Source organism: Chlamydotis macqueenii, chromosome 17 (genome assembly GCF_036417535.1).
Source record: "Chlamydotis macqueenii isolate bChlMac1 chromosome 17, bChlMac1.mat, whole genome shotgun sequence".
Taxonomy (NCBI): domain Eukaryota; kingdom Metazoa; phylum Chordata; class Aves; order Otidiformes; family Otididae; genus Chlamydotis; species Chlamydotis macqueenii.
The window spans coordinates 1763946-1783461 of record NC_141572.1 but is presented as its reverse complement, the minus strand read 5'-3'; the positions used below and the strand labels follow the sequence as shown (position 1 = coordinate 1783461).

The window sequence follows — 19516 nt, the reverse complement described above, 5'->3', positions numbered from 1 at the left end:
GGCAGTAACTCTCGCGTTTCATACACAGATATATACCCTCAGAGGCAGTGGAGTTCTTGCGCTTCTCAGTGCGTTCCAGGAGCTGAGCTCTCAGCTGTCAGCGAGGCACACGCTTCTCCCAGCAGCCAGGTGGGCGGCAGGGGAAACGGTCTTGGATTTCTTGGAAACCACAGGGCATCTCCTCCGGCTCTGCCCAGGCACGTCTGCCTGTCTGTCCCCAAACTCCCTGTGTAGCTTTACACACCAGGGGCTGAGCGAACACGAACACCGCTGGGCTCAGCCTTCTGCCGTCACTCGGTGGCCACGCACCCTTTGGCAGGCTGGGTCACTTCCAGGAAAGGCACTAACGAGTACAAATCGTTACTCTCGCTTTCCTCCCCACTGCCCACGCTAGTTCAAGGGTTTTTTTAAAACTTGATGCTTGTTATGAATTTTTTCAATGCCAATCTCACAGTACAAGCTACCACATTCTTGTAAGCAATACGTACTGACTATTGATCAGCTTTTCCCGCTGTGGGCGCAGGAACAGTCGGGTCTGGATGAAGCGCTGCACCTGCAGCGCCGGGCAGGCTCAGGGCAGCACGCTCGCCGCCACGGCCCGAAGCCAGTAACGCCTGCTGCCACAGAGAGATGATGACCCAACAGACACAAGCCTGTTACCCTTTGGTTGGAAGCCAGTGTTTTCCACCCGCCACGGCTCCAGCACACTATCTCTGTGCACAGTATGCACCGTATTGCTTGCAACTGCTCACATCGTTTCTAGCTGGGAACAGTCTAAAAAGCTCAGGAACAGGATGGGGAGCAGCAGCAAAGCAGCTTTGTGTACCGCGCTCAGGAGACATTGTTTATAAACAGTGCGATGTTATCGTGACTGTGATGGTTGTGAGGAGAAACCATGCACAACCCAGATAATACCATCTCGGGGGCAACAGGGGAGAAATTTAGATGCAAGCATATCCCTCACCTGAAGGGTCAGTAATCCTCAATAAAATTTTACATTGCAGACAAACTGGTCAGTGGATACTCCTCCTTTTCAGGAAACATTTTCCTTGATATTATATATGTTTGAACTTTGAGATGCAGTTTATAACCTAAACGACACCATTAACACTCAGTGATCCTCTCCGCTAAAACCAAAACAAGCCTGAAAAAGAAATAACATTACTGCTTCCGTAGACATTGTGAACCTAAATTCAATAAAACAAACCGAGAAGTCTAAATGTAAGGAATTAGACACTCCAAAGTCATTTTGCTTCTGGAGGAAGCTACTTATTTCAGAAGATGACCGTGTGCCTTTCGCTGATGATCCCTTTCAACCCGTGCTTTTTAACAGGTCAAACGCTCAGCTGGTAAAAACAAACATTCTTTCAAGTCTACGATCACTCCCTAGGTCTAACCTACTTAAAAACCCCAGCTGAGAAGAACTGCAGGGAATTTAATGAGGTACGATAACCTGGACAGCTAGCTGAGAGAAAAAAGGTACCAGCCACAACCCAAACAGGGAGAGGCGAGAGGAGCCGGTCCTCTCCCCGGCTCACGGAGGTGGTGTCAGCTGGGAGACTGAGGGTGACGCAGAAAAGACATTTATAGCCCACGCTGCTTGGGGGAGGCGGCGGGTGCAGAGGAAGGAAGCAACAACAAACCATAAAGACTCTTCTTTCCAGTACATGATTAGCAGCAAGCACAAGACTGCTGAGTTCTAGCTTTTCTTTTGAAGATCTCTTTTCTATCATCTTCAGCGCGCTCCAGAGAGACTCAGGGCAATCTGGTAACACGGGAGCACTGCGCATCAGGGCCTGGGAGGTGCCTTGGAAAAACCCATTCCCTTCGTTTTCCAAATGCTGACTCTCAGTAACTATAAGCTTTTTTTTTTTTAAACAGAGTAGACACAAGTAACCCAATTAGATCACACAGATAAATTTGCAATTTCTGGCATTCACATTTTACTTGGAAGAACTTGGTGTTACAGACAGAGAGCGTCAATGAAGAACAAACTGGGATGACAAATGGAAAGCTTTAAAACATATGACAGACTGGGAAAATAACCTGAGACTTACTGCATGTACTAGAGCGACAATTCTCAGGTCTGTCACAAGCCCGCTGTATCACCGCCCCATAGTGCCCTGTATCACGTTAATTTACATCAAACCACAGGCGACAGATCACAGCACCCTACCTACTGCCCCACAGTGCTCACACCACGTCCCGTGGCACAAGGTGCACTGAAGCCAGCTTTCACCCAAGCACGGGGAGGAGAAGGAAATACTTTCCGACATGTACTAATCCCAGACATGACCAGCTTCTGCTTTATACTTTGCTCGCTAGCCTAAATCCTAATTTAAAGATCACTTCTTCAGAGGGATGAAAATAGTATTTCTTCTTCTTGGAAGAAGAAAGGGAAGTTGAAAGAAGAGGTGTACAACACATGGAGCTAGGCCAGATACAGCCGTTTCCTTGATAAAGGGAATTCTCCTGATAGGATAAAACCAGAAGTTTCAAAGGAAAAGACAAGAAAAAGAGGGGCCTGGTCTCTTCTCAGCACAGAAGATAAACTAGGAATTTTCTTATTTATAATCACAGAAAGGTATCTCCAATCAAATAAATACTACTCTCGATCAGTACTGAAATGCTGTAATTCTCCATGCTTTGATCTTTAACTTCATAATACTTACAACTGTAGCCAGGAAAAAAAATCAACTTAATTTTCATATGAAAGAAAACAGCCAAGTTGTATAATGATTTGCCTCTAGTTCTTCTAAAATGAGACATTATGATTACGCCTCTTCCAGTGCTCCCTTGGAATTAAGCTGGGTTTGGCAACAGCCCAGGGCCGATTACTCCTGCAATTTCCAGTTCCTGAAAATGATGCACACACAATATCGGTCCCGCTAGCACAAAAATTACCCGTAACCAAGAATGACTGCGTACATTGATGTGAAAAACTCCTTTGCACTGCTGCAAAGTAAGGACCTGGCATATGAGGAATACCAGCTGAAAGATCTCCTGAGTCAGAGTCTGCACAGACAGTTTCAAAAATATCTTTACTTGCAACAGAGACCCAGGCATCAGACAGCCAAAATGACACCCCACAGCCTGAAGTGCAAAAGCTAAAGTCAAAATCTACTGGCATCAATTGAATATGACTAGGTAACTGCACAATGGAATGAAGTTTTGACCATCTGCCCTGGTAATACAAAATTCAAAGAGAAAGGTTTTTGCTAAATTCCTGAAAATATTTTTGTCTCTCTCTCATTTTTTTAACTAAAAGAAGTCAGAAGTTTGGTCAAATTGCTCATATTCAGAACAACCCTCCCCCTTAAGTGTGACACTGCACTGAAGGAGAGTTTACAAGTCCCTGCAAGCCCAGAACACCCTGCCAGTTGTCCCCAGGAAAATGGCAATACAGCTTATGCTATTAACATTTTATTCTATTATTTCACAGTTGACTCTGCTTTGAACAGGATGCAGAGCTAGATGACCTCTGAGGTCTTTTCTTACCTGAATTATTCTACAATTATCCTAATGATTCTAAGGATTATTACTAAAATGTAAACTACACATTTTGGACCACTAACTGAATTACCAAGAACATAACACCCTATCAAAACCAACCAACAAAAACCGCCACAAAAAGAGAGCCTCAGAAACTACACAACATTTCACAGCCCGTACTATTTGCTCTTTGTAGGCATTCAAATGTCAGGACAGCAGTGGGGAAGTCTGACTCTGAGGAACCGGCATCCCAGGGTTGCCATGTATACTCACTATCCGGCGAATCAGCGCTGCCCACAAGGAGTAAGTCATGGTCCAAGACCAGCGTGGTCAGCTCCTAGCACCCAGGCGAGAAGATCTACCAGCTCGGTGTGTAAGTAAACTGCTGAAAGGAGCAAGTGCCTCAGGGTAATGCCCCAGGCAGAAGGCAGCTCCCTCTGGGTCCCACCCCACCCTCCATGCTGCAGTGACAGATAAACAGTTCCAGGAATTGCACATTTTCTTTCTGACCTCACTGATGAGGGAAGTTAAGAGACCTCCAGAGCAGGCTCCACCCACAGGCATCGATACTGAGGACGGCTGCCTCGGCCCTCCCAAACACCCTGCTCAGCACAGCATCTTCAAACCAGGGAAGCACTTGACAAACGCTGGAGACCAAGCCCAGGAGCAGTGACCACAGCAATTGAGTTAATCAGTCTCATAACCTCAACTACACGTTACCATACAGGCCATCTCCACGGCTGCCACCAGCAAGGAGACTGCGGGGAGCAGCCCTTGTTCCTGCCCAAGGGGACCGTCCTGCGGCCCTGGCGCAGAGGACCAGCTGGTTTAACGGGGCGACCCGCAGCCGCTGCCACGGTGCGCGAGTACACACTTGGGGAAACACAAGTATGCCGCAGCCTGCGTCCTGAAATGCTTACACAACGTATTGAGCAGTTACATCCTAAGGATCCACACTGCTTTACTCAAAACGCCTTTAAATTGTAAATGTTTATTTAATTTTTCCATGGGGGTACATCCCAAGTCCCACGGCATAAAACATTCTCATAAATCATATCAGCCACTACATCCTCACTGTTGCTATGCAACCCGGGCTGTCTCAGCCATATGTGTTTTTGCTACCTCTTCCACCGGGATACGATAAGCATCAGCCAATTATATCCCCGACGTTCAAAGCTGACAGCATTTACCTTATGAAACATGCGCTGTTTTTAGAGGCTGACTGCTTTAATTCCCCACATTTCCATAGCTTCCCAGCTTGATGCACAGCCCTGAATCCCAACCCCTTCTCCCAGAAAGGCACAGCAAAAGCTGCCGAAAAGCAGAGCTACGTCAGCAGAAACAAGGGGAAGGGCAGTCGTTCTTCCAGCCCCTAACCCGAGGGAGCAATGCTAGGAGTAAGTTGTGAAGGGTTGGTACCCGAGTGTAACTGGGGGGAGAGGGCGGAGAAGCTCCCAACGCTATATCCCATCTGCACTGCGAGCTCAGCTGCTCTCCTTTAAAAAGCTTTGTACTACACCCCGACAGACCTTATCGCCAGCGCTGCGGCCTTGCTGACAAGGAGAGCCAGCCTTCATCTCAGGAGCAAAACTCTGCTGCAGTATTGTATTTAAACGGAATCGAAACCAAACGAAATCCATTGCGTTTAACCTGTATCCCTTTGAAATGTATACACGCCTTATGCTACGGTAAAAATATTTTCACCCGAATCAAAACACTGAAGCTGTGCAACAGACCCAAACACTACCAATGATGGGACAAGCGGGTTAGCACAGCGCTGACAGCGCTCCTCAAGCACCAGCACAAAGCGTTCACTGGAAACGGTGAAGAAGAGCCAGATGAAATCACTGCCAGCAAGTTCAATGGTTTACTCAGGAACAAACAGCACGATCCCAGCAACACCTTTCCAGCCTAAACCTGAACCCCCAAGAAGCTGAATACCATCACAGCTCCCTACAACCCAGCATTTTCCACACCTTTTGAACACACAAAATAACCTCCCCTCCTTGCTGGTCTGTAGCTAACGGCTTCTCCTGCGTTAAGGGATCTTTCACGACCCTGAGCTGTGCCGTGCCTCCTGGGAGCCGGGTCCAGCCGAAAGGCTCACAATTTGACAGGCAGCACCAAAGAGACCCCAAGTTTACCAGAGCTGACTCTGGCCACAACAGAGAACGTTGCCAAACTAAACCAGGGGAAGGTAGCTTAGCCAGGAACCAGGTTACCACCGTGCAATGAAGTCCACTCACGGCTTTTGCAGGGACTCTCCGTGCAGTCAACCTCCCTGCTCCATTGAGGATTTCAAACACTGGAGTTTGTCATTTTTATACCCTGAAAATAGAGCTGCTATGACTCCCTGCGAGCACTCACCACACACACATCATGCGGTTTCAGCGCAAGGCTGAAACAGAGCAGACAGTGACTTGATGTGCAAAAAGCAGAGAAGAACCAAACGCTAAATATACACCCTGCCAGGGCTGCGTGAGCCATGACAGCACTTCCTCTCAGAGGTGGGAAGGCAGAAAACCAAAGCGGAGCAGAGGAAATAGTCGGGAACATCTTTAAAATCCCTCCTATGTCAACATATTACATTTTCTTTTCAGCCTCAGGCAGTCAAGTTAAAGAGAAATTAAATCCTAAGAAAGCCGCGGCAGCAGGACCAGAGCCAGAGGCACAGCAGCCTGTCCCTCAGGAAGGTTTTGAGCAGCAGCACGCTCTCCTACCTCAGGAATCCGCGCTCTCCCAGAGGGCACATGCAACTCCCATCAGCACTAATAGAAGTTGGCACCAGGAGCTGAATAGGATCCCTCATCCTCAGCACTGCGGGAGGTACAAGCCAGAACATGACTGTTTTATACTGTTATGCTAGAAAGTGAATACATTTGCTTTTTTTGAAAAGCTACAGGCTTGAAATCAACACCTCCTACTTGAAATACTTTATTTCACAGCTCTTCTGCACAGTTACCATTTTTCCACATAAGACACAAATTAAGCTTCAAACAAACATCCCTGGGAAAAAGGGCTCTTTAGTTTAGAGTCTAGATCCAAAGATGGAGAGGAAGTGAGAGGATTTATTGACAAGTGAATAACACACACACAGACTCTGGAAACCGTGCATTGCTTGCTTAAACAAAAATGAAAAATCTCAGGCAACTCAGAAGAAGTTTTATAAGACAGCAGTCAAAATACACCCAGGCCAATGAAACACCCCTAGGATTTCCTGAAACTATCACAATGTCACCACATTTCAATAAAAATGGATTGCCAGTGTTAAGAGTGGTGCTCAGTGGTGGTTTTCCTTAACACAATTTCTTCCCCTCTTACAGCTAACTGCTATCACTCAGTGCTAAAACAAACCAGCAAGGTGAACGAGCACAAAGTGACCATCTCTAAATGTATTCATGTTCCTTGCTTATGCTCTAAGAACATGGGAAAAACCAACTCCTCGCAGCCAGCCTCAGTAAAACCACAGAGGGAAGTGATTATTCCTGTCAAAATAACGAGGGAACAACAAAGGCAGCACTAAATACTCAGCACTGCAGTTTCATGGCCCACATTTACGCTGCCAGCTCTGTTCATGGCCTGTTAAACCAAAGAAAAGTTATTAAGAATAAAAAAGCATGAACTGTTCCAGTATTGGCCCTTGTATCTTCATTAATTAAACTGAACAGCCTTTCTCCTCCCCCTCCCCCTGAAAAAAGACAAACAACTCATTTTTAAAAGCATGCTTTCCGCAAACACGCTTCACGCCAGCGTAACGGCTCTCCGGAAGCTTAAAGATGAAGTTCCATTCACTGACAGCACAAAAAAAAAAAAAAAAAAAATACACATTTTTGAGAGTAATTCATTGCACTTTTAGTGAACATTAGGGTAAAATATTCAGCGACTACTTCTTGTAGGGTCTGTATCAAAATAGTCAAGCTCAGAATAAAAGTGTCAACTTGTCTTAACTTCTTTCCAGAAACAGTTTGCCGAAGATGTTCACCACAGAGGAGAAACATTGCAGACAGGCCTCGGGCAAAACCGAACAGCGCGTACCGATCAGTGCCTTTTAAAAGGGACACAGTCCCAGGCGACGTGCCGGTGAGTGGCAGCAGTATAACTCAAGCCTCAAGCCAGGTTTAAGGGGGCTCCTCTTGGCCCCCACATGCTCTCAGCGCCAGAGAGGGACTCTACTCCAGCAGAAAACGTGACAGCCCACCAGCTTCCCCAAGAAACAAACATCTGGGGCAATGGAAAGAACCCCAGGTGGGAATGTCAGCCCCTCGTAGGGCGGATGGTAGGCTGTACAGGCCTCTGAAGGACCGAGCGCCCTCCCGGCACATCTGGGGCTCCTGCAGTCAAACCAACCACTCATTTCCATCTGTATGTCGGAACCGTACCAAAACTGAACCCAAACCAAAGTAACTGCGGTGCTGTCAGACCAAGCTTGAATGCAAAGATGATTTTCATGAACTGACCAGTACAGCAGACAGCAACGCACAATTCGGTGCCCTTTGGAGCGACTTTCAGCGCACAGCAGAACAACTTGGGTCAAACACACGGACCTCTCACCGCCCCAGCACCACTGAACTCATCGTTTCTGCTCTGCTTCAGAATCTTCTCCCAAAGAATCAGAAACACCTCTGAGGTTTCCCACAGCTCTGCTGCTCACGCTAACAGCCTGAAAGGAGTCAAACTGCTTACAGAAACACCAACTGCCGCACTCAGTTAGCAGTGTAAGGGGATGGCGAAGCAGCCGCCGGCACTAACAACTCCCCGCTTTTGTTGTACTGCAACAAACTGGAGATCTAGAACTGATGGCACTGGCCATGAAACCAGAGATTGCACCTACCGCAGAAACATGACTGATATTACGGTGATCAAAACAGAGGTAATGTTTAACGAAAGCATCTCTGCTCCTGTTACAGCAAAGACACCGAGCTGATGACGTGAGATGAAAAATGGAAAAAAGCCTCAATAAAAATGTCTGGGAGAAAAATCAACTTCCATTTAAAAGGGTTCTGCTGTATGCTGTAAATAAAAACTTCTGCAAGCTCAGCTACAGATTTCCAGTTCCGATATTAATATTCCAGAATAACGATGCAATCAAAACTGGTCCTGTGTCATGATGTGCGGACAGTTCTCAGCACACGGGACCTGCAACAGCCAGTTTCTCCAGTCCACGCAGACACCCTTTTTCCTTCATTAAACACGAGAGCACTATATCACAGCTATTTGTAGAGTATCTTCTCAGACCCATCGAATCCAGTGTCCGTGGGAACACAAAGGACAGGTGACCAGCTTTGAAGAGACGGTGACAGGAACAGACTGCCGCCAGGCCAAGGGGAGGAAGGAAAAGCTTGGTGGGAAACGGAGCAGACGGGAAAAACAGGGCGCTCAGGGCTGCGTGCTGTCAACGCAGGCAGGCAAACGACAGAGAATTCTATTTCCATGAAGAAATTAACTGGAGTACTACAGGGAAAAATAATAATTAAAAAATAGTCTTTTTCCAAGCAGTTTGCTGTTGAATATACCAGAGAAGCTATTTGAAATAAAAATTATTCCTGCACTCCTGTCTGTCATTTGCAGAATTTGCATATACTAAATTCTGACTGATCAACTGTTGGTTTGAGGACCACGAGATAAACTAGTTTTAGCTCTCAGGCTCATTTTATCCCTCCACTTGTCCTAGCTTTTAAGCAGTTTTTGAAAACATGGCTGTACTTTCTCTAGATTCAGAATCCGATTGCCCTGGGTTGACATGTATTTATCCAGGTGTAATTTAAGGCACATGGATTTAAATTTAAAAAAAAAAAAAAAAAAAAAAAAAAAAGAAGTGCAGTTTAGAAGATATTTTCTAGGCACAAATTAAACTCACAACATCCTATGTCTAAAGACTGCGTCCCATATAGAAACTAGAGGACTGCATTTTAAATAAGGTACATCCAAGCCAGGCTCCCTCCCTGAGGAATCTGCCGCGGGATCTCCTCCCCGCGGCGCTACCGAGAGCACCGAGCATCCGAGACAGAGCTGGGTCGGGACATCAGCCCTGCCAGACATCCAGCAGGAAAATGTGACAAGGTACGAACAGAATAACAAAGCAAATACATAACCTCAAGCTGTTAAAGAGAAGTGTTTGAAAATAAAATTGCTTCCTCCCTCTCGCAGCCCGATTCCTACTTTTATGACCTCTAGCAAGGAAATAACCAATTAGGGCAAACCGCTTTCACTCCACTCGTAAAGCTCCTCTGCAGCGGATAGAAATCTCTCTTACAGCCCAGAAAATATTGCAATATCCCTAAGCCCTTTCCCAGCCACACAGCTTGCAGGAGTTACCAGCTAAAATATGCTGTAGTACGTTCTTAGCGAGGTGCCCACCCGCCGGTTTCCCCACATTGAAAGAGACCGGGAACTGCACCCATCTGTGTCAGAGCTGCGGAACTGGGCCGAGGTTTCCCGCTGTGGGATCCAGCGGACAGCACGCAGGGCATCAGCCCTTGGCCGTAAAAGCCACTACAAACATAGGATTGCAACTGAAGTACGGAACTAAACAGATAACAAGACAATTTTTGAGGCCAAGCACTTTTAAAAAGTCATAGATATTCAAATAAATGGATGAACACTTTAAATACGATACTCGTAATTCCTCTAAATAGCTCAAGGTGAGCGTTCACAAGTTGTTCTGGGGAAGACGCAATGGCACAAACTCCAAGCTTTCCCAAGTGCTGAGACCTTAAGTCTCAGCACAGGAGTTGGGCACAAGGTAAACCGAACTCACGCATCGAGCCAAGCACGCGCAGAATTACTGCTGAAACAGAGAACAGCAGCGCCGGTGGCTGTCACCAGTGCATTAACTGGAAAGGTCATCCCGTGTCTCACAATTTCTGCTCTGTAAGCAGGGTAGCATAAGGAAAGCAGTACAGTTGCCTTCTGCAGGTTCCACATTTCCATTTTTCAGTCTTTGTTTCTTTTAAACAAGTTTTTTAAAATTCAAATTATTCTAACAAATCTAAAATCTTAGCTTAAAAAAATAAACCAACTGAACTTCGCCATGCTAGCACTGTAACAGTGGTTACCAAATATTTTCCTCCACATTCTTTTGTGCTCACTTAACAGTATTTTCTTTTCCAGTACAACCAAACAGGAGGTGACTAGCAAGCTAGGACAAAAACGCTGTAACCATAACTGATAAAAAGGCCTGGAAATGGCCCGCACACAAAGGCCACACCTGCCCGAGGAATGCAGCTTCACCTTCAGTCATCCAGTGAGCCAACCTCCATGCGGCCTCAGCAGAACTTCATGTGTTGGCACTTTGCAATGAAAAACCACTTTGCAATGAAAAACCACTTCATTTCAAAAAAAAAAAAAAAAACAAACCCAAAAACCAAAACAAAACCCAAACCACGTTGGCCAATTCAGAGAGCAAGCTGTTCAGGACTGACCCACATCCTGGGGCCAAGGCCTTGGTCCCGATTCCACTCCAGTCAACGACAGAGCACATGCTTCCCACAGCTCTAGCGTCAGTCCTAAATCATCCCTTTCAGGTACAACTCCCAGTTGAGGCCCCGCTCCATGAAATAACGCAGAATACACTGCCTTTGTTTACCTTTCACACACCATAACCCCGAGACATTGCTGCTTTGCAGTGCTTGCTGGAACCAGACACGTGTGGAACAACGCCTGCGAGGAGCAGGGCAGACCCAGCCAGCCCCAACGGCCCGCACGCCCTCCACCCTACACAACTGGTGGTACCCCACCACGTAGCCATGCCATTTAATACAGACCGTCCTTCCCGAAAACAACCTGGAAACTGGGAAAGGACCAAGGGAGGGGAGGGGGCCCTGCACGGCACCGCGTCGCGATGAACCATGAGCTCTTCATCTTTCCTTTGCTCCCTGAAATTACACCCTGCCTCTGCCCCACAAGTCGTGCTGGTCACAACTTCTATTTCATGACAAGTAGCCATTTTTCTGACAAAAAAAAAAAAAAAAATCTCTTTTTCAAAAAAAGAGAAGAGAATAATGATTATTTACCATTGACTGTAGAGTGACAGCACTTAACTTCTTACAAATTTAGCTTCAGGCATTTTTTACTGAAAAATTACAAATACCGATGCACATTCAAAGTCACACTGACCTGTGGTGGTGAAATGACCAACACAAGTGCTAATCTTTTTCTAATTTTAGACAAATATTTGCCCTACCTTACTGCGTTGCTTTAAAAAAGATCAGCAACATATTTCCCATTCCCAAAACCTTGATTAACTGTGTTCCCCGGGAAATGACAATATCCCCCTGCACCGCAGAGAGAAGCCAGCTGGGAGCAGACACCGACAGCTCTACCTGAGGTGGTTTGGGGCTATTTTTAAGTTGAAAAGCAGACATGATGCCGGTTTTGTTATACAGGTAAAATGCTGCAACAAACCCAAGTTTTTTTGCACTGTATTTTCTACCTCCAGCGTCCCCAAAAGGTGAACAGCTTACAAGCTCAGGTGGCTCTGAACTGGTCTGCCTCTTCCTCAGAGAGGAAAACCTCTGCTGACTCCGCACCGAAAACCTTCGGAAGGACTCTCTGCTCCGGGACGCAAAGTGCCTGAAGGAGGAGGTTCGCTTGAAGGGAGTCCTGCTTCCAGCTTCCCCGCCCGGCCGTTCGTGAGCAACTGCAGTAGTGACTAAATTGAGAGCTTCCTGTAGGGATCTCCGCACTGTGCCCATCCACTGGGTCATGTGAGTTTGTGCCACTGTCAGTTTGTCTCCAAGGTAATCCATTTTTCCAGCAGAGATGAGAAATCTATATTCAGTAGCAATTACTGTAAAATATATTCTCCTTACAACCCTGATTTTATTTTGCAAAAAGCAGTTCCACTTATAAAATATTTTCAGCTAATGTAAACAGCACTGCACTAGAACCATCAGCATATTTCTATATTTAAATAACAAAATATATGCGAGGTTGGAGATTGGTATTCGTCAAGTAGGAAAAAAATAAAAAGACTTTTCCTACTTACAATCAGATTTCCAGAGTTCCATCAAAATACGTTTAAGTCAGCCATGTTAAAGAGAGAAATCAGGGTTTAAATCCTGACAGAGTCACTTGAGATTAGTCCATTTACAAGCACCAAATTAGTCTCTTACTGTCTCATTTCAGAGCCGGAAAAGCAACTCCCTTTTTAAGCCAAGTTTTTGCTTTGCTGTAAATATCAGAAGGATAAAAAAAAAAGTATTCTTCTGGCTCGGCAGCTTTTCAGGTAACAGTACATTAAACAAAGTTCTGATGCTTCTATACAATCCATTTAGCAGCAAAATAATTAGATCTTCTGAACAATAAATCCAAATTATTTTCTTCCCAAAAAACTCTGCAGGAAGGTATCAGCATCGGCAGAACCCCCTCCTCACCAGCCTTGCAGTTTTCAGGACCATTGCACAAAATTTCTACTTCCAGAGATGCAGATCACAAGCGCGTGAGCACAGCGGAGCTGAAGGGGAACTGTGTCAAGCCTGCTGCCTTCAAGACGGGACTTGCTGGCTGCTGGGAGCCTGCCCAGAGATCTTCTGAATGACATCAGCTCCTCCGCTTCAGGGGGGCTTCACGACGGAGGAACGTAGCTGGGAACGGTGAAACGCCGTACCAGTGGCCAGCAGAGACTTTCCCCACGCCTACTAAAGCCGCTGCACGCCCAGCTCCTCTCCTTATGCCATCTGGAGACGCGCTCGGAAGAAGCTGCTGGAGACCCCAGCTGCTGGCGAGCCCATCTCCGTCTGACGAGCGAGGCTTGCCGTGCTCTGAATGCTCCCCCAAACTGGCGCAAGAGGTTACACGCAGGCAAAAGCCGCCGCTGCCTCCGGTATCCTGTTCCCTCCTCCCTGTCCCTGCCTTGCCTCTTCTCCAGCGAGGAACAATGAGCGAGGTGGAAGAGCTGCAGAGCTCTGCCCAAGGAAGGCGCTGGGCTGGGCTTTATTATAGTACAGGCACGGGAACCATGGCAACGCAGGGAACAGCATCTGCCTGCTGCCGAAGCAGGCAGGAGTTACACAGATCTATTGGAATGATTCATAGTTTGCACATGTCACGTGTACTTACTGCTTTTAACCCTTCTTGGGGAAAACAATAGCAACTTCCCTGCCAGGGAATGCTGTACACCAACACCAACAGGCTTCCCGTTCAGGCGGGGCGGGTCAGGACAAAACCTACCCCCGCTGCCCTGGTTTGCTGGGGCGCCCAGGCAGCGCCGTCGCATGGAGCTGCTTTATTAGGCGACTTACAAACTGCAACGAGATGCTTCCAAGTTAGTGGCTGGGAAATCAGGACAGGATAATGATTAAGCCAGAAGCTCTAACCAAAGCCGAACAGGTCTGACCATTTGAAGAAGGTTTTTTCCACTTTCACACACCGCTCACAACTCCTGTCAGCAAGGGCTCGCTGTCACCCGCAGCTCCGCTCCCTCCCCGGCAGCCGGAGCACCACGGGGTCAGCACCGCCGCCGCGGTGGGGGTAACGAGAGGAGCCCCAGGTAACACCGAGCAGTTGGATGTCACCGGCCCCAGAATTTCTGGAAACATTTTGGGAGGAGAGCAGAAATAAAAGCCATGGTTTTAAAGCAATAAATGTAAGTAGGTGTCCCAAGTCAAGACAAGTTTAGAACCGAGCGGAAAGAGAGGCACAGGTACAAGGGTGAGAAAGGCACGCTGAAAGCTGCTCACTCTCCTGTTTATTCAAGGGAGTTTTTTTGTTGCTGTTGCTTAATTTGCCATACAAAGTACCACGGTCTTGCGTCATCCTCTCCTCCCCCCTAATCCTTTCAGGAAGAGGTTTAATGGAATGAAAAATTTCTAGATAATATTTTATGAAATGGCTCTCACAAAGTTTTATTGTATCAGCAATTCGACTTAGAAGCATGCACACAAGCATAAGATGCTCTGAGGAAATGGGGCGTCTGCCTTTTAAGCACTGCTTTTAGGAGGTGAACTCCACCAACCTGTAACTGAGCTCCAGGAAAAACTTCGGGGACAAAATGCAGTGTTCCCTATCTTATTCTTCATTTCTGAATACATTATATTTGTTTTGCATGTTCTCAAATTAGCAGTCTAACAAAAACTCTCAGTGTTAGAAGAGAATCCCACCAAAAAGGGAATCCAATCAATAGAGAAAAACCTTCTTCCTCACACAGCTCTCCTTTTAAATGGCTACACAGTTGTTTTTCTATGGAAATTGAAAGATGCTTTTGGTCAGATGTTCCGAGAGACAGGAACATCTTATATTTTTAAAGAAACACAAAAAAATTTATATTTATTCTGACACAGTTATGGATTACGCCTCATGAATGACAGAGATCGCTCATCCAAGGTTGAAATTTAAGACTTACTAACATTTTCATACTGTTTAATCTAAGCTCTATATTTCAAATGTCTGCATTTGCAAGTGCAGCTCTGTGCTCGCCGCAGTACAGGGATTCCTCACAAGGCACTTTGCTATTTAAGATGGTTTCAGGCTCTGTTTGATGCAGTGTCCCCCCAAAATAGCAAGCAGAGCGCTCTGGACTGTAGCTGCCATGCAACTCAGTCAGCAGTCCCTAAACAGGACAGGCACCGTGGCTCTGAAATCTAACCAAACTCCTGGTACATCACCTCTCACAAAACAGGAGGAGAGACACTACCAGACTCAACCCAGCATCCACAGAAGGCAGCTTCCTCACAGCTTGCTGCAAGAGCTTCTCACGCATGTATTTCACCTGAAGGATCTGAAAATTCACTAGAGAATATATTCCACCTTTTTATTCGGCCTCCCCTGAGAAGAGTGAGATGTTATACCCAGTTTACCATTCTCAGAAGACTGTAAAACTGCTGATTTGGGTCTAGTCTGCAATACTAAATTTAGTATCTTCTGGCTCCCACATGAACATACTGCTAGGTATTGAACTATACTCAGCAGCTAAATTATTGCTTAGACTTACACTTAATTAACACCATGGCAAAACATTTCAGAAGATAATCAGATGCACTTTCACCATCGAATTCAAATGGTTGAAGATTCTTCCATCCCTTCAGCTGAAGTGCAGTGACCGCATGTTCTCCTGCTTGAGCTCCATACCAAAACTGGTCTGGTTCAGCAGCTGCCAGGAGACTGACAGACTATGCAAACTTGGTTTCCTTAGAAAATCCATCTAAAAATAACTGAGGTCCAAAAAAAAAAAAAAAAAATGGATTAAGTGTTAAGAAAATTTGTGGGAATATTTTTATCAAAATGGATCTACATAACAATTACATAGAAAAACCATCCTCAGAAATCCCTCCCACTGGACACTGCAAGGACTGGACAGATTATTTCACAACTCCATTTTTTTTTTTTTTTTGCCCATGCTGACCTCTGCCTTGATCTATGCAGAGTGTGTGTGTGAGGAGAGTTACTATTCTGCTTTATTAAAGTGGACTGCTTCTGTCCTATCTATTCTGGTAAGTAAAATAATCCTTCGAAACCTCAGAGGACCCCATTAAATCAGCCGACCAAAGCTGGTGAACACTTGGAAAGTCTAAAGGCTGGAGTGTTCAAAAGCGGTAGGAAATTGAGTAGCAATCATGTTTTGGGGCTTTTCTGATTCAAGTGAGATTTTACCCATATGAAAAACACAAGCCACTATTAAAAAATAACATTAAAAGACATAAACCACCTTCACAACAGATGAAGGACTACACTAGCCATACAAAAGCACCAAGTTCAAAGAGCACGCTGCCACAGATGAGATCTCCTGCCTGCGGGCGTGCACACAACGGACACCAACTTCTCTTTATTTCTTTTTAAGGCTCCCCAGAATACGATGCTCTGTAGCACTCCGCACAAACTTCCCAGCTGGCAAAAGCTCACAACTGTATTTTAACTAAATAACAGCATGTGGGTTACAGACAGGCTCTCGATTTACTACTCTGGTGAATCTACAAGATGTTTTTGCCACCACCAGCCTACGGAACGCAGCTCAAACCACACAGGTGTTCTGTCACCGCCTCCCAGCCGCTTCAGCCCAGCAGTCATTCTGGCGGAGTCAGGGTTTCCTTCTGAACAAGCGTGGCACAAGATGATCTTCTGCCCTTGGAAAACACTGGTGATTATCTCACGCTGCAGCCACTCCGGATCTGTCAAGGGTCTGCAGTTCCAGAAAGCAGAGCACACATTGCTAACCAGTACTGCATGACTAATTACCACAGTAGCAAATGGGGGCTCGTTGTTCAAACACTGCTGGATACTTTTATTATTAAGATATCCCACCTACAACTCAAAAATACAATCCCTATTTTTCACCTCGTTCAGTAGAAACCAAAACTCTACAGTTACATTCTATTTTCCAAAAGCTTCTTTCAGCTCTTTTTGAGCTTTACCTGTTCTCAAACACATAATTATACTAACAACTATATAGGATGGAACATCAAATTAAAGCCAGGCTGGCATGCAGCACACACAGAATACACAGCACGAGGCAGGGGGAACCTGCAGCACAGCCCCACCGTGAGCGTGAGTGCTCAAGTCCTCGGGGTCTCTAGCAACGGCTGGGTGCCCCCACCACCACCTGCCTTCTGGCAGCCCCGGTGTGCATGGAACTGGGAATGCAGTCCAGCTGAAGGCCTACCAAAAGGATACTGGGGGTTAGTTTTCACCCAGACCTGGTCCCTGACTGATCCTTGGTCAGCAGAGCAGACGTGACAGAGAAGGATGGGCGGCGTTAGTTTAAACTGTGAGAATAAAGGTCTGCTTTTCCCTTGTGGGTCCCTTGGGCAGAAACCCCTTCTGATGCTTACATGCCTCACATGCCATCACTCTGCTTAAATTAGTAATTATTAATAATTCATGCACTTAAGTTTTTTCTGCGAGTCACCATCCCACGTACAAGCAAATACCATGATCAAGAACTTGCAGAGATCATGACAGCCTGAATTCCATCTCAGGCCTCTTAGTCTGTGCATCTCGATTACACCCAGCCTTCAGCCGCCACCGAGGAGCAAAGCCTGCCCTTGTAAGGCTGTTCTGGTCCTGCATTCCACACCGACTCTTTCTGTTTCATTAGTAAGAGAACTTAATTTAACCTGTTGTGTTTGACACAGGGACTATTTAAAGACGCAGCACCGTGCTGAGCTTAGTTGCACTGCTCCAGGCTCGATTACTCCTTGGGTTGCTCAGACACTACAAAACAACTTCTGGGTTTTTATATCCTCCTTATTTTTGCCTCTGTATTCTTTATTTTGCTGTCTGAATTGTCACGTTCAAAGAAAGACTACAAGCATTCCGAATGGCAGGCTGAATTTCTTACATGTGACAGCCCATAATAAAGGTTTTTACCATGTCACATTCTCATTTAAATTGAAAAAGAAGTGTTTCAGTACTCTGAAACGTCAAGTAATATTCTCAAGGCTTCCTAATGATCTGCCAGTTCACAACAGTCCTGCTTCCCCACCGTCCCAGCGCCCCGGCCCACATCTGGCAGAGACACAGCCTAACAGCTGGAGCAAGGGCTTTGGGTTTCTTCTTTCACTCCAAACAGAGATCGACTGAACTGCTTTAAAACAATCTTAACTCGGGAAAATACACAATCTGGTAAGAGCCTGGGCAGATACAGTATGTTTTGCTTTCCACATACAAAGAACAACACTGTTTGTGTATCAAGCTGCTTTCTTTAAAATGCTCCTACCTCCTTGCCAGTTCTCACGCCTCCCTTTCTCTTCAAAATGCCTTGCTATCACACAAACAAAACAGATCCCCTGGGTACACTTTGTAGAATATCTGCATTTGGGGAAATCTGAAAAATGCACAAGTTTCAATCAGGTGCTCAGGTTTTAGGGTGAAAATCACCTAAGTTTGTCGGCCAGGGTACATCTCACTTCCCTGGCAAGAACTCAGACCTACAGAATTACAGGCACTTTCTCTGCTGCTGTCAGAGAGCTGTCACAACTGTTCAGAGAACAGTCTGACGGCACAAAGTCTTTAATTTTTATCTTTGTTCATAGCAATCTTTTTAATTTAAGCTAAAAAAAAAAATAAAATTAACACAGAGCTTAAGTTAAACAAAAGGCTTACATTTAGGTCCATGAGCAAAAGCCTGGAACCGTTCAGGCTCCTGCACCTCTTTATGCTTGACAAGAGTTTAAAACCCAACATCACTTCAAAACCAGAACAAGCTGCTTGGTGCACGGGTGCAGAAGATGCTGCGACACGCATCGTCTAGGGGAAACAGAAATAAATCCCTCGGTCCAGTCAAGGTCTGTTCCGAGAGAGGAGAAAAGTGATACCATTCACAGCACAGCATCCATCTCTGTCACAAAGCCAGCAGCCCAGACAGCGATCCGCAGCAGGCCAAGCACCTTGTTTTCAGCTCAGCATCCTTCCGGCTCACACCTTCCCCGTGGGCTTCCAACACACTGGGCAGCACCAGCTCTGAGGCAGGTACCCCGTCTGCCCACACTGCAACAAATCAATCACAGAGGCCCCAACAAAACCAACACGGCTGCACGGGTACTCTGAAGACAACAAAAACCTTGCTTCCCCGCTGATTTTTACAGAGCATCACCTATACAATCACAAAATAATTGACGTGACGGCGACTCTGGGCCAGTCACTGAGGTAAGTTTGCTTCCTACGCCATCCTTGTCCCCGTTTGCTGTGCCTAGCTTTCCCGCCCCTCAAATCCAAGACTCCCCATGAAACTTAACACAGGCAAAGACAAAAGGGCTTAGTGGTTTTATCTGTTTTGGTTTAGGTTTTTTCTTCTTCATGCTGGTAGAATAAATATAATTCATACAGATGCCCAGGCTGTTTCACCTGCCACAAGAACCGTAAGTGTCTACGGTCAAGAGAAAAAAAAAATTTAAAGTGCAGAGGGGGAAAGAGTTGAATGGATGGAGTGTTTCAGCACAAGGACTTTGTACAGTGTCCATCTACAGGGAAATCTCTTTTGTAAACCAAAACACCGTGTATCTCAATATTTACACTAAATATTTGTTTTCTATTCCTACTTTTGTCTCCTACTGAAACTAAGCAAACTGAAACTAAGCAAATTACGCTCACG

General features: G+C 45.9%; 1 protein-coding gene across 5 annotated transcripts in view; it reads right to left on the bottom strand.

The window, feature by feature from the left end:
• KIAA1671 (KIAA1671 ortholog) overlaps positions 1-19516 on the bottom strand; it is an 80150-nt gene that overhangs the window by 13005 nt on the left and 47629 nt on the right. Inside the window, exon 1 of one of the 5 annotated variants that reach the window (XM_086761231.1) lies at positions 11955-12885. The exons of 2 other annotated variants lie outside the window; for them this stretch is intronic. In XM_086761231.1, the coding sequence (XP_086617357.1) occupies positions 11955-12239 (285 nt within the window). In that variant the 5' untranslated portion in view covers positions 12240-12885. Of the gene's footprint in view, positions 1-3765; positions 3927-11954; positions 12886-19516 lie in introns of those variants that run through there. 2 more of the 5 variants (XM_086761232.1, XM_086761235.1) reach the window with 2 other exon arrangements.